This window comes from Salvelinus fontinalis, chromosome 30 (genome assembly GCF_029448725.1).
Source record: "Salvelinus fontinalis isolate EN_2023a chromosome 30, ASM2944872v1, whole genome shotgun sequence".
In the NCBI taxonomy this organism is placed as follows: Eukaryota; Metazoa; Chordata; class Actinopteri; order Salmoniformes; family Salmonidae; genus Salvelinus; species Salvelinus fontinalis.
This window is the reverse complement of record NC_074694.1, coordinates 32,976,350-33,002,709: the sequence shown is the minus strand read 5'-3', so window position 1 is coordinate 33,002,709 and position 26,360 is coordinate 32,976,350. Positions and strand designations below refer to the sequence as shown.

Sequence of the window (26,360 nt, the reverse complement as noted above, 5' to 3'; positions counted from 1 at the left end):
GATGGAGAAGTGAGAGGAATTTAGCGATGTACATTGAGGATTAGTAAGGATTAATAACACAGAAGTGAAGGTCTCTCCTCTTCTCTCCTCTTAGCACAACAGTGTCTGTAAGACTAAGTAGCTCTGAACAAGCTGTTGGCATAACACACACACCAGGTTTTATGTTATGTAGTTATGTAACCGTATCAACTGCAGTAATGCAGGCCTTTTGAGTATCTGCTAGAATCACTCTCAAAATATATTCTGAAGCTAAATCAACATTTAATCGTGTAATGTTCTGTGTGAACCAGACTGTGCTTTTCTCTGTTTAGTATTCCCCACATAACATAGCTGCCCAAATTCTCCCTAGAGCTAGCCTCCAGCTCCAGATGCCTTGGAGGAATGAACAGACTCCTGAAGACAGACTCTGAGCAAGCAGACAGAAAGACCTTGAACAATGACTCATCTACTTTTCCTCGCCGTACAAGTGGAAGTTACAAACTTCAGAAGCCTTTTAAAACCTCAAAATACACTACACGTTTTAAAGGTCCTGCATTGCAGGAAAGTTCTCCTGCAACAGGGCGATCAAATGAAGATCCTACCTCTGTATATCACATCATTCTGAATCATCATGCTAAAAACGGGCTTGCAACTGAGCTCTACTGTTCAGTATGTGTTATTAAAGTAATGTAGGCCGTCATTGTAAATAAGAATTTGTTCTTAACTGACTTGCCTAGTTAAATAAAGGTTAAATAAATAAAAACATTTGGGGGAATAATACCTTCCAGATGGCTAGTGAGTACTGATACTATAGCACACCTCTCTACTGGAAAGGCTGTTGTTATGAATACATCGCCACGCTGGATATAGTCAGCTATTTGTGTATGCAATGGCTTCCCACTGGGCACAGATGTCAATTCAACGTTTAATCCACCGTAGTTCAACATCATTTCATTGACATGACGTTGAAACAACATTGATTCAACCAGTGTGTGCCCAGTGGGTTGGCACTGTTTTTAATCGATACACCAATATGTGAAATATACAGATATCCAGAACAAGTTTCAAAAAATAAAATCAAATGGGACTGGGTGCTTCAACAGAGTTTGCACTTATTCAATGTGTAACTATCAGGAGTCGACTGTAGTCAGATGAGAAATAGGTTATATCTCTGTGGGTACAGAATATACATGCAGATTAGCGACTAGGTTTCGTTGATGTGCCTGGCTGTTCGCAACTCATGGTGTGTGTGTGTGTGTGTGTGTGTGTGTGTGTGTGTGTGTGTGTGTGTGTGTGTGTGTGTGTGTGTGTGTGTGTGTGCGTGTGTGTGTGTGTGTGTGTGTGTGTGTGTGTGTGTGTGTGTGTGTGTGTGTGTCACGAATACATGACACCAGCAATAAGCACAAGAAGACAGCTGAGAGGTAATCCTACAGTGAAACAGCTAGCCATGATTAGACTTTTGACACGCATAAGCCTACCTACTTCATTTCCTCCAGCTCAGTGCCGTCACTCCTCTCTCCTGGTCTCATGTGTAGTGTGAACCTTTCGCGTGTCACTCCAGTTGAAACACTAGACATACACACGCACATGCACCCAGCTTAAAGGTCATGCAATGCAGTGAGAACAGTAGTAACTCGACCCAACCTCTCTTCAATACAGATTTCCATTGAGTTTGTCTGTTTTTTTCCTTATATTGTACTGTGTTGGATATAAAATATGAACATGTCAGTTCACATATCAGCATTAAAGGCTGTATACTGTATATACACCTATGTACTATGTATAGGGGTTTCTTCGTACCAGGGTTTCCGTTACCCGGCTTTTGGCCGACAACAAAAATGAAAAGCCATATGAAATTGGCTCCGGCCATTTGTCCGGGAAAAAAAAGTCCTATTGCAAAATAATGCTTTTTAGCATTTATTGATGGATATACCAGTCAGTGGAAATACATTTGACCGGTCATGATTATCGGTCTATATCGGTCTATTTCTTTGGCGTTATTCAGTGGAATTAAAATAAATATCTTGTTTGTTTGTGCTGGAGTGAAACATCTGCTTTTATAAGCACAGTCTTTCTGCATCATTTCTAAATGCAATCTTGTGTTAAAACCAGTTTTGAAGGCCACAATGAAAAATAGCTAGGCTTATATATTTTTTTTCTCAACTGGTAATTGAAGCTTGCTTCTCATTCGCCATTCAAGTGCATCGGTAGGCAGGCTTCAGCGCATCACACAAAACGTTGCTGCAATGAGCTGGAGATAGCGTGTGTTTTGAAAGCATATATTAACTGTTTGAAACTTGAATGTTTTACTTCATCTGAGGAGGAATGTCTTACCTTGCATCAAAGTAGTCTAGCCAAAATCCGACTCATAGAAATGTGGAGGGAATTCTTTTATAAAGACTTCCATGTGCCAAGTACCCTATTTATCTCATGTTCTATTGGATTTCAATATCAACTTTATTTCATTGTCCAAAAAGCCAAAAGCACAAACCTAGTCATATTAGCAACCCGTGCTTGTTGTTGCATCTTTAGATCTCCCCTCTTTCAAAATGTCAAAATAATATTTGAATCTGTCACATGAAACTGCTTACATGTGCGTAGCCTATTGCCTTGTGCACATTGCTTATAACGTGAAGAAATAATAGTGTACAAACATGTTAAGCTAAACGTTCTGATCTGCTGCATCAGCTACGTTGCTTTTTAAAGTATTTTGGATGTAGCCTAGGCCTACTGGTTGTATGCATTTGGGATCTATCGTCCCACAACTGTCCCAGAGTCTGTTTTGAAATAGGCTATTAATTTCTTGCACAACGACAAGCTGACCAATAGAATAGGTCAACTTTTCTACTATGGGGGATAGTAGATTGAAAGGCTAGGTATTTTACAGTTTGTTGCTCATCTTGTTGGCTGAGAAAAAGTAAATGTGGACAGTTATTGTAACATCTTTAAAGTGCACATCAGAATTTGGTAAGAAGGACGTATGCTGATGTATCCTCGAGTTGCATGTTCTGTTAAAATGAATTACCATAATCTAAATGGGATTTCTGTCATTCTGAGCACTGTGGGTGAACACCCTAATCAGGTTACGCACCCAATGCATATGGTTCCGGTAAATTTATCAAATGTCCGCTAAATTAAAATGCTGCCAGTCAAATGTCCAGCGTCACATTTTCCTAACCGAAACCCTGATTCCTACTGATACAAAACAACTGTAATCCTCTCTCAAAAGATAAAGCTGTGTGAAACGTTGAAACTGTTTTTAAAACAACTACAGTAATGCCACTTGTGTGTTGCATGCAATGTCATTCATTCATACAGTTGGCCCACCATTTCGACACGGTGATGTTTTTATTTGTATCATTATTGCCGCTTAGGTCTGATTCCTCAGGCTGGGGGTGTGATGTGTTGGACTGGTGTGGTATCAGTAAAGCCGGCTGGCTGGCCAACCTGGTCTCAGAGGTAGACGTAACATAGTAAATGGTAATCCGGGACACTCAAATTAGTATGATATGTTACATTTCGTGACATATGTATTAATTTGTGGATGTCCATCATCCATTAAGTATGATATGTTAAGGATCACAATTCATATGACATATTACGAATTGCAATTCGTACAATATGTTACAAATTTGCAAAATGTATCATTTGTTTCTAATTCCAATTTGTAGTGGCTAGGGTGGCTAATGTTAACGTTAGGGGTTAAGGTTAAGGTTAGCGGACGGGTTAGCTAACATTCTAATTACATATAAGGAAATCAGTCAATCAAAATAAATAAATTAGGCCTTAATCTATGGATTTCACTTGACTGGGGATGCAGACATGCATCTGTTGATCACAGATACCTCAGTAAAAATGTAGGGGCGTGGTTCAGAAAACCAGTCAGTATCTGGTGTGACCACCATTTGTGTCATGCAGCGCGACACATCTCCTTCGCATAGCTGTTGATTGTGGAATGTTGTCCCACTCCTACTCAATGGCTGTGCGAAGTTGCTGGATATTGATGGGAACTGGAACACGCTGTTGTACACGTCAATCTAGAGCATCCCAAACATGCTCAATGGGTGAAATGTCTGGTGAGCATGCAGGCCATGGAAGAACTGGGACATTTTCAGCTTCCAGGAATTGTGTACAGATCCTTGCGACATGGGCCATACATTATTACGCTGAAACATGAGGTGATGGCGTCGGTTGAATGGCCCGACAATGGATCTTGTCACGGTATCACTGTGCATTCAAACTGCCATCGATAAAATTCCATTGTTCATTGTTAGTAGCTTATGCCTGCCCATAACCCCACCGCCACCATGGGGCACTCTGTTCACAAAGTTGACATCAGCAAACCACTCGCCCACACAACGCCATACACGCTGTCTGCCGTCTACCTGGTGCGTTGAAACTGGAATTAATCCGTGAAGAGCACACTTCTCCAGCTTGCCAATGGCCATCGAAGGTGAGCGTTTGCCCAATGAAGTCGGTTAAGACGCTGAACTGCAGTCAGGTCAAGACCCTGGTGAGGACGACGAGCATGCAGATGAGCTTCCCTGAGACGGTTTCTGACAGTTTGTGTAGAAATTCTTTGGTTGTGTAAACCCACAGTTTCATTAGCTGTCCGGGTGGCTGGTCTCAGATGACCCCGCAAGTGAAGAAGCCGGTTGTGGCGGTCCTGGGCTTGCGTGGTTACACGTGGTCTGCGTTTGTGAGGCCAGAGGGACATACTGCCAAATTCTCTAAAACTACATTGGAGGTGGCTTATTGTAGAGAAATGAACATTCAGTTATCTGGAAACAGCTCTGGTGGACATTTCTGCAGTCAGCATGCCAATTGGCACGCTCCCTCAAAACTTGAGACATCTGTGGCATTGTGTTGTGTGACAAAACTGCACATTTTATTCCCCTGCACAAGGTGCATCTGTGTAATGATCATGCTTTTTAATCAGCTTCTTGATATGCCACACCTGTCAGGTGGATGGATTATCTTGGCAAAGGAGAAATGCTCACTATCAGGGATGTAAACAAATTTGTGCACAAAACTTAAGAGAAATAAGCGTTTGGTGCGTATGGAACATTTCTGGGATATTTTATTTTGGCTCATGAATCATGGGACACACACTTCACATGCTGCCTTCATATTTTTGTTCAGTATAGTTGCAAAGTAGCAAAAAAGTAGTAAGTAATTGAAAAGTTGCTAATTAGCTAAAGTTGTCAGTGATGAGATTGAAACACACAACCTTTGGGTTGCTAGACGGTCGCGTTATGCGCCAACCAACCACCCTATTTAAATTTTTGCCTTATATAAACTTCTGTTTTATGTAACAATACTAAACGTAACATATGATACTATTTTGAGTGTCCCAGATTTAAGTTACTATGTTACGTCTAGTCTATGACCAGGCTGGGTTGGCCATGGTCAGGCTTACAACTCAAATCGTCACATCTGTCATTGTCTCTCCCCTGCCAGGCTCCCAGGCCAGATTTGACTCTGGACTTCACTGTTGATTAGATTTTTCATCTATCCCGCTCCTTCCCTCTGTATCTATACATCTATCCATCCATCTGACTGGAGGGATGTCATGTGTTGAATAAAGGGAAGTTGCTAGCAGTCTGAGGCTTGTATTCCATACACTACTGCTGTCCAATAGCCACTGTACGGTTTCCTTACACTCAGTTCACCACGCTACATATGTGGGGCTTTTCCACACGTGCAAAAGCTTCAAAACCCACTTGCACAGCTGCTTAAGTGACCCTTCCATGGTCGCCACAGCGAACGTAATGCCGTTTACCAACGACACAGAGAATTGCATTGAGTGAACTCTGTTGGGTTGTTTGTGGTTGTTTGATGTCTTATCGCATACATCCACCTCCTGTCTCAGTATGATGGTGGGCCATGCAAAGATGCAGCCATTTGTATGGTAATGTAGAAATGGAAATAGGTAGAGGACTGTGCCTGCCTGTGTGTAAGCACCCTGCACTAGACAGCTGACATATGCAGTTATTGAATCTCCAACGATTCACTGGAAATGTGAGCGCTGCGGGGTAAGAGTCTGAATAAGAATATACTGTGTGGGTGTGTTGGCCCTGCATGCCCTGGTGAGAATCAGAGGATTTCTGCTATTTGGGTGTCTGTTAGTGGGGAGTGTTATATTTTAGCCTCTCTCTCCCAAACGCTCTTTAAATTTTAATACATTTAAAAATTCACCCACTCCCAACCACACAAAATGTGACACGTTTATAACCTAAACATTAGGCTTTTAGATTTGCCATAAGTGTTCTCGTCTTAAATACAGGCATTTAGAATTGCAGATTAAACATGATAGTCAGCTTTTTCCAGTGAGTTTCCAACCAGGAGAAAACGTATATCTCCTAACATGCTGTCTAGATTTGGCACGTGCGTCCGCATGTGTCATTGAGCACATGTTGATTTTGTACATCCACACTAGATGCGATCCAGACACGCAGGTTGAAATATCAAAATTAACTCTGAACCAACTATTTTAATCTGGGGACAGGTCGAAACACAAAACATTCATGGACATTTAGCTAGCTAGCTTGCTGTTGCGAGCTAATTTGACCTGGGCTTTAAACATTGGGTTGTTATTTAACTGAATTGTTCTAGATCTTCGTAGAATTTTGACACATTTTGTGACCCATTTCAGGAAACTCGGCGTATGTTGTGGGTCACTACTTCACAGGAGAGATGTTTGAACGTAAACTTTTTTTTAAAATCTAAATGCATTTTTGGGCAGAAATGCTTTCTCAAACGTGGATTTTCATGTGCCTTAATAGCAAACTTGAATGCCATCTATAAATATGAATAAAATGGTTAAATTATGAGACTAGTTGGTTTAGCCACAGAAAAAGTCAGCAACCTTCCCGCTAGCCATGATTGGCTGAGATAATGAGTGGGCTGGACATGCCGAGAGATGAGTTTGGATTGGTCTGCCATATAGCACACTTCTGTCTATTTGAGCTGGTCAGTATGTCTAGTTAATCCTCTTCAACGCATTTAAAAAATATATGTATTTGCGTATTAAAACTGCATAAGTGTTGCTCTCCACTTTCTGGAGGACCGAGTTTTGAAATCAGTGGAATTTGAGTATGATAGCTAAGGAGAGAAAACACCTGTCTCCAGATTACATCTTCAAACTAATGGCAACCATACATTTACATTTAAGTCATTTAGCAGACGCTCTTATCCAGAGCGACTTACAAATTGGTGCATTCACCATGGCATCCAACAGGAGGCACGTCCATCCATGATGTCTACGGGTAAGATGTAGCTAGCTACATTTTCAGATATTACATGTTTCTAATTTTGACAGAAAGTGGTTTCATTTCAAGTTAAAGTGTACAGTTAGGTAGCTAACGTTAGCTGACTGGCTCTCTAGCTAACGCTACGTGTCTGATCTTATTATTTGAATCTCAGAGCCATTTGCTTTGCTAGTTATAGCCTAATGTTAGCTTGCTAACATTGAACCTGGTTGGTTACGTACCTGCAGATTCATGCAGGGTAATAACATCATGAGTTGTAATTATGGTTCATTGTTTAGCTAGCTAGCTACATGTCTTAACAAAAGACTCCACTTTGCAAGACTCCACTTTGCCAATTCAATAGAATGTCACTGCAACAACTGTTGATAGACGTACTGTACTAGCTGGTAAATTCGCTCCGGCTATTTACTCCGATTTCAGAACACGGGTAAGATAGTCTAGCTAGCTATAAGTATTTTAATATCAAGTTAAAGTATACTGTTAGCTAGCTAGCTTACGTTAGCTGTCTGGCTCGCTAGTAGGCTGGACACATGACATTTTTAACAATGCTTTTTTCTAAAAACTAGTTCATTGCATCCGACGTGGAGCCCAGTTTCATCATATTACCATATGTCCCAGCTGCTTGAGGTAGTTTTGAAGTAATCACGAAAAAATAGGCCTTTTTTTGGCTGCATTTTTCACCCTGCCAGCTTCTATTAGCTCTATTGAGCACCGTGGCATCAACTCGCCTTCCGAACATTCTATTCCCAGCCTATTGTTCTACGTCACAATGCCTGCTTTGATATTGTTGGCAATGAGACTTGCCGATGTTGCTGGTAGTTAAAATGTAAACAACAACAAAAAATTTAAAACCAACAACAAAAAATTAAAAACTCTGAGGTCATCCCATTGTTTCCTATAAGCAAATATAGGTATGTCTGTCTATTTTGCCAAATATCTCGCAATGTGTAAATTTAGATTTTTTTCAAATTGGATCCTCTTTCTAATTATGTAGGGCTGGGCAGCGTACTCCGTTGTCATCAAACGCTAGCCCCGAAATACTGTTAGCCCTCCCCCATTGTTTTCCTATGGAAAGGCATGTTGGTATGTTTAGCAAATTATCTCGCAATGTGTATATTTAGATTTTTTTGTAGTTGGTCACCATTTTAAATCAGGATAATCTCCTCTTTCTAGTTGCATAAGCTTGGGCAGCATACTCTGCTGTCATCTATCGCTAGACCAGAAATAGTCAAAAGTTGCAATTTTTTTCCTACTTCCTCGTTATGCAGACATAAGCACACTTGGCACCATTGAGGTGCGGATGTTTACTTTCTATACAAGTTGTTATTTTTCAGTTTCGTCGAAAGAACAGTTTGTAGTGGTAAAATCAAAAGGGATACATTTTGTGCTGCCATTTAGGCAAAATGGAATTCTAAGCGTCACTCCAGTCAGAAGAGGCTCTGCGAATGTTCGATTAATTTGCTATGGGCTCGCACTAGTGTTCCAGCTTAGCCAACATTCTTTTGCCATTTTTTAGCCTTGGGTGAATTTTGACTCGTTCTATTGTCCAGCCTATCGCTAGCTAACGTTACATGTATGATCTTATTATTTGTATCGCAGAGTCGTTTGCTTGGCTGGTTATAGCCTAATGTTAGCTAGCTAACATTGAACCTGGTTGGGTACCTACCTGCAGATTCATGAAGGGTAGTAACGTCATGAGTTGGGATTGTTGTTCATTGTTTACCTAGCTAGCTAGCTACATGTCTTAACAAAATACTCCACTATGCAAGTAACCATTTTGGATGTGTTCGTAAATTCAGTCTGGCCATCTACTCCTATTTCAGAGCACTCTCGTCTGAGTGTGCCAGAGCGCAGAATAACTGATGCATTTACGAACCCCCAACATTGGTTGAATTTGGCCGGTGTCAGTAAACATCGGCAAAAAGCATAATTCAATTGTTGCCAGCAGCACTGTTACAGTCACCAACGCTCTGGATAACATGACAACAGCCTAACCAGCTCTGCTAAGGCGAGTAAAATGGTCAGAGTGGGGTGTTCTGTCATTTGTGTCTGGAAAAAGCTAGCAAGGTTGCCAATGTTAGCCATTTAGCTTGGGGGCTTGACTGCCGTTGTGATGTCTGAACGTTCGCATCAACCCTACTCATCGGCCAGAGCGTCCAGTGTGCGCTCTGAATGCCCCCAGAGCGAAACCCTCTGAATTTACTAACGGACAAACTGACAGCATAGTTGCAGTCACCAACACTCTGGATAACATAACAGCTTAACCAGCTCTGCTACGGCAAATACTGTTCAGTGAGCTGTTTTCTCGCTTGTGTCTGGAAGTAGCTAGCAAGTTAACTTGGGTGCTTGACTGCTGTTAGTACAGAACGCTCGGATCAACCCTTAAAGAGATGGGTTGGGCTAAAGCTTAAGAGGGTGTGAACAATGCTAAATAGGTGTTGGCAAAAGGGCTCTCCAGTAGTAGTACCAAAATAATTCACAGGCCATTTCTTCAAAGGTGAGTTTACAAGTTTATTAACTTTCAAAGCAGAATGACTTTCCCATTGTTCCTCAATTGTAGTGTATGATATACCATTTTGTAGCTCTGATCTACTTTTATCCAATGTAAAAAAAACACAATTTCAAATGTTGCTACATAAGACCGATTTGAGCCGGTCGGACACATTTACAAGACACAGAGGAGACAGCTAGCACAGTCTGTGTCTAAAATGCTGCTAGCGGCACGTGGTACCGCAATGCTGCGCACGGCAGAAACTAAGCCACGTTCATTGATGCTCCCGTCTTAGTAGAGTCTGCTCTGTTCTAACTTTGGGAGTTGAGTAAAGTAATGTCTTATTGTGCCCCTATGCCCGATTTGTCGGACCAAACCTCAAATACAAATGGCATGTGCTTGTTCTCAAAGAGGAAGAAGTGATATTTTGTCTTTGTTGTTGTGAGTGACAGGGGGAGGGGCTTGGTGTCTGTGTGTGAGTTGGAAGGTGCACCAAAAAGACCAAAAAGACAAACACTCACTAAAAAATTAAAACCTTGATTCTTGTCCTCAGCCCTATGTGACAACGTTTGCATTTCAATTCTAAATGCCTTGAAGCGTTTAAAAAGTGTTACAGAAAAGTGTTTAAGTGTTCAGATCCTAAACAATTAAATAAAGAAATTGAATAATGAAAATAGCATTAGACTGGGCAGTCCGTTGTCCGGAGTCATTACAAGCTGTGTGCTGCTTCTCAGATCCGACACAGATGTATTCCGAGTGTTGTGTCCATGCAAGTGTTGAATACAAATAGGCTTAATATTGTTGTTGATGTATTTCAGTGTTACTGCTAGGGCATTGCAAGTATTTTGCAAACAATTGACCGGATTGGGAAACACTGCCATGGTCCAAGCTGCAGTGTGTGGGTGGGTGTGAGAGAACTGATGAGAGAGGTCTATGTGTTCCAGTCTTCCTGTCAGTCTGAGTGGAGGATGCTGCTCTTATTGCCAGTGAAAAGGGTATACTTTAGGCTCTATTACCCACATCCCTTCATTAGGAGAGAAAGTGTGTGTGTGTGTGTGTGTGTGTGTGTGTGCGTGCGTGCGTGTGTGTGTGTGTGTGTGTGTGTGTGTGTGTGTGTGTGTGTGTGTGTGTGTGTGTGTGTGTGTGTGTGTGTGTGTGTGTGTGTGTGTGTGTACAAAAGTGATCTTCCAAAAAAGTCCCTTGAATCCCTCTCCAGTCTGTAACTCCATGTCACTAACTCTTCCCAATCACTACCCACTGAAGTAGATAGAGGAGACAGACATTAGCACTTATTAATATCTCTCCACTGAAAATTAGCCCTGGAAAAAATAGTACTGACCACCATTGTGTGATACCATGTAAGTCACTATTTCAGGACATGAAAAGATAAGTCAGGGATTTTATATTACAGAACCTTATCAGACTCTTAGCTCTTAGCCAAGAGATTAGCTTGGTTCATTATTTCTTTCTGCTTGGGAAAAAAAAAAACATTTTGGGAAATCCAGCTTCCTTTTTTAGAACTATGCATAGAATTGGAGGAAGGGAAAAAGAAAGAATATAATTATAGTGCTAAAAGCTGGCTTTAGCCCAAATGTTTATTCCAGGCTTTTTTTTCCAGAGGACCTGTATGTACACTACAAAAGTTTTAGAACACCTACTCATTGAAGGGTTTATCTTTATTTTCACTATTTTCTATATTGTAGAATAATAGTGAAGACATCTAAACTATGAGATAACACATATGGAATCATGTAGTAACCGAAAAGTGTAAAACAAATCAAAATATATTTTATATTTGAGAGTCTTCAAATAGCCACTCTTTGCCTTGATAACAGCTTTGCACACTCTTGGCATTCTCTCAACCAACTTCACCTGGAATGCTTTTCCAACAGTTTTGAAGGAGTTCCCACATATGCTGAGCACTTGATGGCTGCTTTTCCTTCACTCTGAGGTCCGATTCCTCCCAAACTATCTCAATTTGGTTGAGGTTGGGGGATTGTAGAAGCCAGGTCATCTGATGCAGCACTCCATCACTCGCCTTCTTGGTAAAATAGCCCTTACACAGCCTGGAGGTACAAGCATTGCACTACACTCGCAATAACATCTAATAACCATGTGTATGTGACCAATGCAGCTTGATTTGATTTGTTGGGTAGTTGTCCTGTTGAAAAACAAATGATAGACCCACTAAGAACAAACCAGATGGGATGGCGTATCGCTGCAGAATGCTGTGGTAGCCATGCTTGTTAAGTGTGCCTCCAGTCTAATGTCCATTGCTCGTGTTTCTTGGCCAAAGCAAGTCTCTTCTTCTTATTGTTGTCCTTTAGTAGTGGTTTCTTTGCACCAATTCGACCATGAAGGCCTGATTCACTGCAGTCTCATCTAAAAGTTGATGTTGAGATGTGTCTGTTACTTGAAATCTGTGAAGCATTTATTTGGGCCGCATTTTCTGAGGCTGGTAACTCTAATGAACTTATCCTCTGCAGCAGAGGTAACTCTGGGTCTTCCATTCCTGAGGCGGTCCTCATGAGAGCCAGTTTCATCATAGCGCTTGATGGTTTTTGCAACTGCACTTTTCCATATTGACTGACCTCCATATCTTAAAATAATGATGGACTGTCATTTCTCTTTGCTTATTTGAGCTGTTCTTGCCATAACATGGACTTGTTCTTATACCAGATAGGGCTATCTTCTGTATACCCCCCCCCCCCCCCCCCCCCCATCTTATCACGACACAACACAACTGATTTGCTCAAACACATTAAGAAGGAAATAAATTCCACCAATTAACTTTTAAGAAGGTACACCTGTTAATTGAAATGCATTCCAGGTGACTAGCTCATGAAGCTGGTTGAGAGAATGCCACGTTTGTGCAAAGCTGTCATCAAGGCAAAGGGTGGCTATTTGAAGGATCTCAAATATATCATATAGTTGGATTTGTTTAACACCTTTTTGGATACTATATGTGTTATTTCATAGTTTACATGTCTCACTATTATTCTACAATGTAGAAATTAGTAAAAATAAAGAAAAACCCTTGAATGCGTAGGTGTTCTAAAACATTTGACCGGTAGTGTACGTACATTTAATCATCTGTAGACAATTTCCAGATCTGTGTCAGTGGATGTGTAGGTTTCATTAAAGTTCCTCCTCCTCTTCTGTAGAGGTGGAGCTCAGCCCTAGGCCAGCATGACCCTGGGTAAAAGAGATTATCCACACACGTAATAAAGCCTACATGCTTGGACATGCTTGAACATGCTTTGGTAGACAGCAAGAGATAAATAGCATGGTTTTAGAAGATTCTTCAGGCTAGAGGTCTGCGTAGGACTGATTTCTTCATCCCGCTCCCAACCGCACCCGCCGCTTTTCATACCACTCTCGCTGGCTTTCTGTCCGACACCCACCCGCTCCCGCAAGAACTGGTCGTAAACGCAACCGCAGTCCCGCAATGATATTTTAGGCGTAGGCTATGTGACACAGCTAGCGTGCCAGCCATGGTACAAGCAATGTTTTCCATATAGGCAATATCAAAATGTGCAAAACTTAACAAAGAAATCGGTATAATAATATGGGTCAACAATGTTTTTTTCAATGCACTGCAGTAAACTTTAGCCGAATTATATTTAGGAAGTACATTTCCTTGAAAGATAACTTCCCTGTGCTTCTCTGCCCATGCATAGTCTACTCTTATTTCATTGAGACCACACGCGCACCTGATCTCGCACGTATGGCTACTGAACTTGAAGCAGCAACAATGATGAGAGAGGACACTTGCACTCTGACCGCCCGCTGCTTGAAGAATCTCTGTCGGGACCTTTGGGTCCCACCAAGGCAGTAAAGCTGCTGTAACATGGTGTGCTGCTATAGTAACGTGTTGGGCTGCAGTGACTGGAATTATCTATGGTTCTGAACAGTGTGGGGCTGGAAGGGAGTGGTGCTGTACAGCGTGGCGTTCTAGTGAGTGGAGCTGTGGGGCTATCCTTGGTGGTGAGCAGTTTATTATCTAGGGACGGGTGAGTAGTTTTACCTGTCCCCCTATCACTCTCCTTCCCATGATGGATCTGTCTCTGTGTGTGTCTGTGTGTCTGTGTGTGTGTGTGTGTGCGTGTAAAAGTGATCCTCCAAAAAAGTCTCTTGATTTCCTCTCCTTTAACTCCATGTCACTAACTCTTCCCAATCACTACCCACTGAAGTAGATAGAGGAGACAGACATTAGCTCTTATTAATATCTCTCCACTGAAAATTAGCCCTGGAAAAAATAGTACTGACCGCCATTGTGTGATACCATGTAAGTCCCTATTTCAGGACATGAAAAGAGAAGTCAGGGATTTTATATTACAGAACCTTATTAGACTCTTAGCTCTTGGCCAAGAGATTAGCATAGTTAATTATTTCTTTCTGCTTGGAAATTTTTTTGGGGGGGGGAATCCAGCTTCCTGTTTTAGTCCAATGAAGAGAATTGGGCAAAAAGAACAACTTGAATTATAGAGCTAAAAGCTGCCTTTAGCCCAAATCTTTTCCCCAGAAGACCTGTATGTACGTACATTTGACCTAAAGACAATTCCAAGACCTGGGTCAGATCTGTGTCAGTGGTTTAATTAAAGTTCTATAGAGGTGGAGCTCAGCCATAGACCAGCATGACCCTGGGTAATAAAGCCTACATGCTTGGACATGCTTGAACATGCTTTTGTAGACAGCAAGAGAGAAAGTGAATGTTTACAGAGGATTCTTCAGGCCACCAAGGGAGTGAAGCTGCTGTGAATTGGTGTGCTGCTATAGTGTGGGGCTGCAGTGACTGGAGCTTTGAGTGGAACTGCCCATGGTTCTGACAAGCGTGGCGCTGTAGGAAATGGAGCTGCCCATGGTTCTGACCAATGTACGACCAGTGTGGAGCTATAGGAAATGGAGCTGCCCATGGTTCTGAATAGCAAGGCACTGTATGAAATGGAGCTGTCCATGGTTCTGAACAGTGTGGCGCTGTAGGGAGGGGTGCTTTCCATGGTGCTGAGCAGTGGTGCTGTGCAAGCCACAAACCCTGTGGTCCCAGGATCTCTCTCCCTCAAAACGATAATGTTTGTTATTGGGCCCCAGTGGCCCTTGTTGGCAACCGGCAAGTTAAATATGCAGACCCTGTGTGTAAGTGTGTGTTTGTGTGTGTGTGAGAGAGTGTATGTGAGAGTGCCTGCGTGCCTGTGTGTGTGTGTGTGCGCGCTTGCTTATGTCCCTGTGCATGTGCGTGTGTGTGTCTCTCTCTACACTAGCCACCAGGTTGTATATCCTGGTCCATTAACAACGTGACAGGAGGGGTTAGCTTGATGGACATGTTTATTGTTCCTCTGACAAGCAAAGCTAATGAGCCCCACAGAGCAGTGCTATAGGCCGGCAGCATTACACTAGCATCAGAGGACGAGCACCAACATCACCTACTGTCACTGGCCATTTAGAGTGGGGCCAAACACGCACGCACGCACGCACGCGCACACACACACACACACACACAGCCCATCTCATGCTCTCCTTATTATGGAGGTGTTTAATGCCTGAGGTATTTACCTTTGTCATGATGGCAGGCCAATGATTTACCGTGCCCTCCGCTCACCGTCAGCTAGTAGCGCCAGCGCTAGCTCCGTTAGCCATGATGATACAGCTGATAAAGGCAGTGTATTGATGATCTGGACTAATGAGTGTGTGAAAGTAAAGGCACTGGCTGGCTAATGGGTTAGCTGTCAGTGTACTGCCGTCAGAGTACTGCTACTCATTCATGTCCTTCACTCCCCCTACATCCTCAGATGTTTCTTAAGAGTTCAATTTGTATTGAATATTGAATAAAGGTTGCCATAGCAAAATGTCTAGATGTGTGGACAACATCAGATACATTTCAATTCATGTAGTGCTGCAACAAGATCTCACAGTTTTACTGATTTCACTTCAGATTTGGACATTTAACCAGTTTTCTCCTAATGTCAAATTTCGTTGATCCAAACATAACATTTCTAAGTGTAGGTTTTTGATAGGGTTAAAACATGAAGTTTAGGCATTCATTCCGACTGGTTAAGTTAAGGGCAGGGTTTTTTCTGCATCAAAAGGGACATTTTTTGTAGCTTTTAAGCTAATTTCCTGCAATTCTGCACATTTTGCCATGGAAGCTGAGAGAGCATTTTGTAATTTTTTTGATACTTCCCTGCAATTCTATGCATCTTGCTATGTGTTCTTTGGCTCAAACTTAATAACAAAATAAATAAATTGTCTTTTCTACATACTTTATATTTGATTTTAGTCGTTTAAGTTTATACTTTAAGCTTTTTTCCATACATTTTTGGACGTAGACAGTTTGGACAAACAAATCCCTGAAGGGTTAATGTTTGGGAAAGGGTAAAAAAAATCTTTAAAAAAATTGAGTACCTACCAGAAAAGTATCTTTCTCTGTGTTTTAACTTGCTGTTTTCTGAGTCACTGTTGGCAGGATTTCAATATTGTATTCCTCCCGTGGCACCCGGTCAGGATTTGAACACTTCTCATTCTGTTCAGAACAGCAACGGACCCTCTCCGCGAAATGTCCTCCATCTTGTGAGCAGGATGGGGAGCAGAGAGAGGCGGTGTTTCAAGTGGAGAGCCAGAGGAATTTTGACATTATCTTTAATGCTAATCCCAGACATTCATTACCATAACGGTTCTTGCATAATGTTTCTTTGCAGTTCAGAAAAGGGTTCTTTCCTCTTTTAGTTATAACTAAAATGTATTTAGGGGTGTGGTTTGCTCACACCCCTGTTTTGTGAAACAATGAGTGAGTGTCATTCCAGTTTATCTAATCTTGTTGTGTTTTGCGATTACATGTTAAATGAGACTATGAACAGTGACAGTGTCTTGTGAAAGACTCAAATACCGTGTGGCCTTGTATCAATTGAGAACTGTTGCCAAAATCAGTGGTTCCCAATTCTATCCTTGACTCCCAGCTGTTCTAGAGTTAGAACACCTAATTCAACATGTCAATTTAAACAATAATAACACCTATGGAATTTTAACAATATAATATGGCTAACCAGAATAAAAACCTCTGAATGGTTCTTCGAAAGGATATACAAAGAACCTTTGACATGAACGAAGGTTCTTTATAGAACCATTTTCCATAAAAAAAAAAAAATTCTATGTAACCATAGCGTAAACCCTGTTTGGTGCTATATAGAACCTTAGGAAAGGGTTATTTATAGTACTATACAGGCTCCATTTTGAACCGTATGAAGCATGAGTCTTTATAGAAGCTTCAAAAAAAGGTTCCATATAGCCCCAAAAAGGATCCGCTGTGGTGTTAGGACCGTGGAAGTGATTGTAATGATCTGTCAAATACAGCATGTAAAGGCTGTAATGGGCTCAATGGAATACATTGTCTTTCCGTTGCATCAATATGAACGGTAAAGCTTAGCCTGGGATTTAACTCATCTTCTCGACACTTACATCAAAAGAAAGAGAAGAAGGATAACATTATTTTGAACGCTCGGATTATAGTGATATTATGTCTGATTTCACATACAATGTATAGGGTGTATAGATAGGTGTAATCTAGAGCCAAGCATGTTGATTTTTAATCCCAGGATATCCTGCTATTGACAAACTTGAATTATGCAACAGAACGTGACAACAATTAATGAGGCAGTCCAGACAGCACCGGTGAGTGCATGTAGGCCTAGACAGAGCAAGTTATTGGTGGTTGCAGCTCTGCTCCACCACGTTATGTTAATGTATTCATATATGCAAAAATACACCCTCTTATTTATTCAAATTAGACATCATGTTCTTTATTTTTTTAACACAAAACTATACCTGATACCATTAGAAAATGTATATATGCATTCTAAGAAAATAAAAGTGAAGTTTGACAATAAATTGTAAACACGAATTCCCACCAAAATCCCTGAAATCCATTCATTATTTGTCCCTGCCACTAAAATGTTTTATCTGCTATAATTCAGTAAATATCTAATGGATTTAAACAATTATAAACGTTTGGAGTATCTTCATACGTTATCCAACTGTTGCATTTAGTAGAATAAAAAATGAATACTTTTAACAATTTTGAGGAACGTTGGCACTGTATAAATGATGTGTGTGTGTGGGCATAGTCTCTGTGTTTGTCTTTACCTACAGCACCATCCTCTAATGCACTCTCCTCCAGGCAGGGCTTTACTGGTTTCTGTTGTCCATGGTAGAGGAGGTCATTAAAGTAGGGTCTAATTGTGTAGTGTGTCTCCTCTCTTCTCAGACCCCCGAGGCCCAGAGCTCTGCCCTGATCTCTACCCTCCTCAACCCCAAATAAACCCACCGGGACGGCCCAGAGTAAACGCATAACCCTGTTCCTTCCAGGGCTGCTGTCAACTTAATTAGCCTGCATACACAGCTAGGAAACTACATGTTATCTATTGGTGGATAGGTGGTGGTTTACAGGTGGGCTGATTGGTGATTAGCTGATTGAAGGAGGAAAGGAAGGAAGGAGGGAGAGGAGGGAAGGAGGGAAAGAAGCTAAAGGTGAGAGGAAATTATTGTATGGTAGTATGGAAGGAAATGAAGAAGGGAAGGATTATATGCCTAGCTATATGATTATATGAGTTAATTATCGAATCAACTGTCATGAAATCCTATTATTCTCTCTATACCAAAATCACACATAAAGGATCAAAGAATATAAGCACAGGGCTCTGTGATTCCTTATAGAGCTATTGAATAATGAATGATAAAGCTCATAAAGCTAATTTCCGAAGAGAAGTCCGCATTTACGTAGGTTATCCCTGGCCAAATCTTCATTCAGTCATGTTCAGTCGTCTGAAAAAGGGGAAGTTATCGAACAGGTCCTAGAGAACTGGCCTACACATCCCCTCTCCCTCCACACGTCACAGCACCTACAGTATGTTCCACCCAGCGGCTAAAGGCCAGCTCATATATATCCCTGTCCTCTTTTACAGCTTGCCAATAAGAAATGAAAGTGAGGTTAATATGCGGCAACAGACGGCCTGATATATGGGAGGTAGGTGCTATAGGAAGGCAGCGAAGCCAGTGAAGGGTTCTGTTTGGACTATTGACACAGCTGCTTGTGCCTATGTTCAAGGGTGTCGGGTGTCCCCTGCCCTGGTAGCCACTTGCAGGGATCTATCAAGGCCTAATAATTCCGTGTACATTTGTGACAGGGGCCAAGGTTTCAAGGGATCGATCATGTACACTCATTCCACACATGGATTTCCTGTCATTTCTCAGAAGGATTTAGCATCTAGAGCGTGGTTGCCGCCCACTTCCTCCCCCTCGCTCCCTCTCCCTCTCTCATCCTCCCTCTCTGAGTCTCACAGGAAAGACATTACTGCCAATTCAATAGTACCTTAAACAAGAGATGACTCTCCAACTCTCTAATGTATTTTTGTTGTGTCGTTTTTTCCCTCTTCCCCCTCCTGGCAATTTTGCAGGCTGGAGTAGTTTGGTTTTGACAGCTGGGGTGGGTTGTAGTGTGTGTCTGTGTGTGTAGTGTATTGGACAGCAGGTGGTTTCGTTGACTGGTGAAAGATGGCTGGGCTGCAAAGTGTGTAGTGGAAATGCTCACATTTAATTCACATCATGCTAAACCACCTTTTCAGACAAACTACAGAAGTTTCACTTAACACTGTCCAGTCCGAGTCCAAAGGGTGTTCAGTGAGTTGAGCAGGTGCAGGAGATGGGCTTTAGCTCAGCCAACACTGTCTTGATTCACACATATGTCCTGGATTTGATACTTGAACGTTCTTACAGTTATAGGTGTGCCTAGTGCTGCGACGGTCATGGAATTTTGAATGACAGTTATTGGTCAGCCTAATGACCACTGTCACCGTTATAATCGTTTAAATTGCAACAACAACAACAAAAATTGGACGAAGGGGGGTGTTACCTAGGTAACCAAAGACTCGTTTGCACTCTGCATGTTTCAGCAATAGCAACACCGTTTCATCATGTAAAGAGTCCATGTAACCTCAGAAACGGACTCAACCACACAAATGCCCGGCCGTCCGTCTTCAGTCAGCTGTTTGTTCCACAAACAAAACAATCCCCGGTTGTGACGGTTATTTTATTTTCATGATGGTCTTCATCCATAATCGCCTGTTACACAACTATACTGTAATTGTGCCGGCCCTAGTTGTGCCACCATAAATAACATGTCAACCCTCCACCACTCTCCTCTTTCCAAGTTTCTGAACATGACAACATGGCGCCGGTGACCAACAGCTGCTGTACTGTATGTTTGAAAACTTTCCAAGATACACAAGGAAAGTGGATTATGCCTCAGAATGAAGTTCCTTTTCACCATGAGACATCAAAAATGTAAAATTCAGCGCCACCTTTTTTCCAAAGACACGAGGAGAATCGTAGCCATGATGTATTGCTGCTTTACCAGACTTGATAGTGTGCAATGGGAGTGGTCCCTCGAAGGCAGTGGTTACCAACCAATCGATTGTGATCGACTGGCCGATCTCCCAAGGCACTCCTGGTTGATCACCAAAATATTTCTGTAAAAAACCCAACGCCAAAGCCTTTTTTTCCATTTTGCGCTGTTTGCGGTAGATGCACTTGATACAGCAGCCCTTGTGCCCGGAAGCCAAGGTGTTCCCATTTTGAACTATTTCATGTGTCTGAAGGTAGAACTCTGCTTACACGGCAAGCCCAGACACCAAATCAAGTGCAGCAATTGGCCTACTGCTTGCCAGTCAGATATCCCAGATCGCTGTGTCTGTACAGTTTCCTCAAGCCGTTAACTCGAACGCACAGCAAAGTTGATACTGAGATTTAAAAACTTGAACAACCATGACTAGAGAGAGACTCAATGAATACAGCAAATGGCTGCTGTTTTTATGTGTAAGTTCATGTTTAAATTGTTATTCATCACTGTCAACACCTTTTGCAAGCCATAAAATATGTGTTCTTCCTACTTCCACTCACGCTACAACCAGCACTGCAGCTGCAATGAATGAGTAGCAAAGTGTTTCAATAAGCTTGTGTTGTTATTATTAGAGCCTTGAGACTTTTTTAATATCGGGGAAAATGTCACTTTCTATAGTCATAGGAGTAATAACATGAATTGGTGTATGAGGCAGAAATAATGCAGTGCGACTTGAGTTTTGCCATCAGCTGGAAGACTGTGTTCTCTTTTCCTTAGCGGAGAGAAGGAAGGCAGAGGGGCGGGTGAGAGGCAGCCTCACCCCTGCTCCCTCCCCTCAGACTGATCATCAGATGTTGGCCATCAGTCCAGCAAAAATAAAAAGAAGCACTATTATGCTCACTTAGCTGTGCCTCATAAGTAATACAACAAATTGTCTATTACCAGTGTGATTATATACCTAATAAAAAAATATATACAGTTAGGTTGGAGTTATTAAAACACATTTTTCAACCACTCCACAATTTTCTTGTTGACAAACTATAGTTTTGGCAAGTCGGTTAGGAAACCTACTTGTGTGCATGACACAAGTAATTTTTCCAATAATTGTTTACAGTCAGATTATTTAACTTATAACTCACTGTATCACAATTTCAGTGGGTCAGAAAGTTACATACACTAAGTTGACTGTGCCTTTAAATAGCTAGGAAAATTCCAGAAAATTATGTCATATTTTTAGAAGCTTCTGATAGGCTAATTTACATAATTTTAGTCAATTGGAGGTGTACCTGTGGATGTATTTCAAGGCCTACCTTTAAAATCAGTGCCTCTTTGCTTGACATCAGGGGAAAATCAAAGAAAATCAGCCAAGACCTCAGAAAAAGATTGTAGACCTCCACACGTCTGGTTCATCCTTGGGAGCAACTTCCAAACGCCTGAATGTACCATGTTCATCTGTACAAACAATAGTACTCAAGTATAAACACCATGGGACCACGCAGCCATCATTCCGGTCAGGAAGAAGACTCATTCTGTCTCCTAGAGATGAACATACTTTGGTGCAAAAAAAAAACAGCAAAGGACCTTGTGAAGATGCTGGAGGAAAAAGGAGGAAAAAGGTACAAAAGGATCTATATCCACAGTAAAACGAGTCCTATATCAACATAACCTGAAAGGCCGCTCAGCAAGGAAGAAGCCACTGCTCCAAAACCGCCATAAAAAAGACAGACTACAGATTACAACTGCACATGGGGACAAATATCGTACTTTTGGAGAAATGTCCTCTGGTCTGATGAAACAAAAATAGAACTGTTTGGCCATAATGACCATCGTTATGTTTGGAGGAAAAAGGGGGAGGCTTGCAAGCCGAAAAACACCATCCCAACTATGAAGCATGGGGGTGGCAGCATCATGTTGTGGGGTTGGTGCTTTGCCGCAGGACGGACTGGTGCACTTCACAAAATAGATGGCATCATGAGGGAGGAAAATTATGTGGATATATAGAAACAACATCTCAAGACATCAGTCAAGAAGTTAAAGCTTGGTCGCAAATGGGTCTTCCAAATGGACAATGACCCCAAGCATCCTTCCAAAGTCGTGGCAAAATGGCTTAAGGACAACAAAGTCAAGGTATTGGAGTGGCAATCACAAATATCTGACCTCAATCCTATAGAAAATGTGTGGGCAGAACTGAAAAAGCATGTGCGAGCAAGGAGGTCTACAAACCTGATTCAGTTACACCAGCTCTGTCAGGAGGAATGGGCCAAAATTCACCCAACTTATTCTGGGAAGCTTGTGGAAGGCTACCCGAAAAGGTTGACCCAAGTTCATCAATTTAAAGGCAATGCTACCAAATACCAATTGAGTGTATGTAAATTTCTGTCCAACTGGGAATGTGATGAAAGAAATAAAAGCTGAAATAAATCCTTCTCTCTACTATTATTCTGACATTTAACATTCTTAAAATGAAGTGGTGATCCTAACTGACCTAATACAAGGAATTTCTACTAGGATTAAATGCCAGGAATCGTTTAAAACTGAGTTTAAATGTATTTGGCTAAGGTGTATGTAAACTTCCGACTGTTTATACATTCAAAATCATCTGAGAAGAATAACATTGGCAGGGAAGTTCAAGCATAGCCAACATGCAGCGATAATGTATTGGGCCTATAATCTACTGCACAACCCTCATTGCTTCAGATCTGTTTTCAATTGGTTATTGTTGCATAGGCTTAAGATCTCAACTTGCATTTTGACTCAGAAAGTGATCTTGACTTAAAAAAGGTTGGTGACCACTGCTCTAGGGTTAGAAATGCTGACTCAACTTCATATTTGTGAACTAAACAGCGAGAGTCATCTTTGAGGTGTTATTGAAATACACTATGTGGACACCTGCTTGTCGAACATCTCATTCCAAAATCATGAGCATTAATATGGAGTTGATCCCCCCTTTTTCTGCTATAACAGCCTCCATTCCTCTGGAAAGGCTTTCCACTAGATGTTGTATTATTGCTGCGGGGACTTGCTTCCATTCAGCCACAAGAACATTAGTGAGGTCGGCACTGATGTTGGGCGATTAAGCCTGGCTCGCAGACGGCGTTCCAATTCATCCCTAAGGTGTTCGATGGGGTTGAGGTCAGGGCTCTGTGCAAGCCACACCGATCTCGGCACACCATTTCTGTATGGACCCTGCTTTGTGCACGTGGGCATTGTCATGCTGAAACAGGAAAAGGCCTTCCCCAAACTGTTGCCACAACATTGGAGGCACAGAATCGTCTACAATATCATTGTATGCTCTAGCGTTGAGATTTCCCTTAATTTCCCTAAGGGGCCTAGCCCCAGACCATTATTCCTCCTCCACCAAACTTTACAGTTGGCACTATGCATTGAGGCAGGTACCGATGGCGGCAAGTTTTCCACCACTCCAGCTGACGCTTGGCATTGCGCATGGTGATCTTAGGCTGCTCGGCCATTGAAACCCATTTCATGAAGCTCCGGACGAACAGTTCTTGTGCTGACGTTGCTTCCGGAATCACTTTAGACCTCGATACTCTGCAGTCCCCTTCTGTGAGCTTGTGTGGCCTACCACTTCACGGCTGAGCCGTTGTTGCTCCTTGACATTTTCACTTCACAATAACAGGATTTACAATTGACCTTGGAAGTTCTAGCAGGGCAGAAACTTGACAAACTGACTTGTTGGAAAGGTGGCATCCTATGACGGTGCCATGTTGAAAGTCACTGAGCACTTCCATGCGGGCCATTCTATTTCCCATGTTTCCTATGGAGATTGCATGGCTGTGTGCTCGATTGTATACACCTGTCAGCAATGGGTGTGGCTGAAATAGCCGAATCCACTCATTTGAAGGGGTGTCCACATACTTTTGGCATTGTGGTGTATATGGGAATTTCCAATAGTGGAATTCAAAGAGTAAAAATGATATTTCTACTTCCTTGTGGAGTTCCTTATGTGATTCTAAATGGAATCCTGGCTGTGATTCTAAGCGGAAATGTGTTAATCCGTGTGAAACGATGAAGGCATCCTTCCCTCTGCACAGGATGAGAGTTCCTGCCGTCAGTGGCCAAGTCTTATATAAGACATCAGTGGGGAGAAAGAGATAGCGAGGGAGAGATGTAGAGAGAGAGGGACAGAGAGAGAGAGAGATTAATATAGAGATAGCACTTTCCCAGTAGTGTCATCCTCTCACTGTGTCCTGCCAGTCTTACAGCAGTGCATAGAAGTGCTATCTGATGATGCTAGAGTTTGCTAACTTTGTTCTGATTAAGCCTGGATGATGTAACTGCTCATATCCATTTGCTGCTTGGGGTTCTTCTGGGTGACCTACATACATCCTCACAAAGTTCTACAGCTGCACCATTGAGAGCATCTTGGCTGGATGCATCACTGCTTGCCTTGGTATGGCAACAGCATTGCCTTCGATCGCATGGCACTACAGAGGGTGGTACAGACAGCCCAGTACATTACTGGAGCCGAACTCCCTGCCATCCAGGACTTCTATATCAGGCGGTGTGAAAAGAAGGTCCGGACATTTTTGACAATGAGGACCTTTATCTACTTCCCCATAGTCAGATGAACTCGTTGATACCATTTTTATGTCTCTGCTTGCGGTTTGAAGGAAGTAGCTAACTAGCGCTGGCATAATTGCTAAATAGTATTAGCGCAATAACTGGAGGTTTATGGGTATCTGAAAGCATGCTAGCGAAACTACCTCGAACTTCCTTCATACTGGACACAGAGAAATCCACAAGTTCATCTGACTCTGGCGAAGTTGCCAGAATCCCCAAATATCCCTTTCAAGACTCCAGCCACCCAAGACATAGACTGTTCTCTCTGCTTCCGCACGGCAAGCATTACCGATGCATCAGGTCTGACACCAACAGGCTCCTGAACAGCTTTCTAAAAAGACTGCTAAATAGCCAACAGAATTGCTCCACAGACTATCTGAGTTGACCCTAGATTTTTTGCACGGACTCTGTGCACACTCACAGGACTCTACATACAGGACGCACACGTACACACACATTCATCATAGACAGTATGCTCCCGCTACTCTGTTTATCATACATCATGACAGCTAGTCACCTTACCCCTATACTGTACCTGTCTATCTATACCACTCCAGTATCCCTCCACATTGTAAATATGGTATTGGAACTGACCCTGTATATAGCTAGCTTACTTTCTCGTGTTCTTCTTATTTGAATTCCTCATGTTTTTGTTCTACTGTATGTCTTTTTCCTGTACTATATAGATCTTGATTTCTACATTGGGTTTAGAGCTTGCGAGAAAGGCATTTCACTGTACTTGTGCATGTGACATTAAAACTTGAAACTTGATAGTTCAAACACGACTGTGTGTGTGTTTGTGTGTGTTCGTTCGTTTGTGTGTTTTTTGTGGGTGTCTTTGTGTGTGTGTGTACTAACTTATCGTGTCCCTGTTACATGTGTAATCTACGCCCTGCCATAGGACCGATAATTTACTTCACAGCACCATAGAGTAGTCCTAACAATGACACAACAAAACCCTCCTTAGCCGCTCTTATCTCTTTAGCAACACATGCTAACCGTTTTGTGTTGCACCTCTTTGTATTTCAATCCCATTGTTTAGTACACATGCTAACCGCTTCTGCCCTATTGCGTCGCCATCGTTAGCAACACATACAAACCGGTTTGTCTCTACTTCTTTGTGTGTTGCAGTGCCGTCATTCTGGGGGCTAGTGAACTCAGCTTGGAACCTGTGCTCCGTGGGGAAGAGGCAGTCTCCCGTCAACATCGAGACCAGCCACATGATCTTTGACCCCTTCCTCACGCCCATCCGGCTCAACACGGGAGGACGCAAGGTAAACAAACACTCAACAATGGTACTCTCAGAGTGTGTACCAAATAGCACCCTCTTCCTATATTCCTATACAGTGTACTACTTTTGACCAGGGCCTGAGTCCGAAATGGCACCCTATTCCCTATATAGTGCACTGGTCAAAAGTAGTGCTTTACATCCATAATAGGGTGCTATTTCAGACCCAGCATTATTGTCTGGGGTGATGGATGTCACTGCATTGTCGGTTCCTCACTGCTTTGTTTGGGACGCCTCGAATTTGTGGGACTATTGTGTGGTTCTATAATGCTGTTGTATGGTTTGTTTGGTAACTAGCCATGTACAGATCTCTGATCAATGTTGCTGGCTTAAACGCTTCACTTTTTTTATCCCGGTGAACAA

General features: G+C 42.1%; 1 protein-coding gene across 5 annotated transcripts in view; it reads left to right on the top strand.

Annotated features, from left to right (window-relative positions):
• ca10a (carbonic anhydrase Xa) overlaps nt 1-26,360 on the top strand; it is a 332,936-nt gene that overhangs the window by 115,244 nt on the left and 191,332 nt on the right. For all 5 annotated transcript variants that reach the window (XM_055890535.1, XM_055890533.1, XM_055890532.1 and 2 more), the window contains exon 4: nt 25,841-25,983. In XM_055890535.1, coding sequence (XP_055746510.1) covers nt 25,841-25,983 — 143 coding nt within the window. The remainder of the gene's footprint in view (nt 1-25,840; nt 25,984-26,360) is intronic.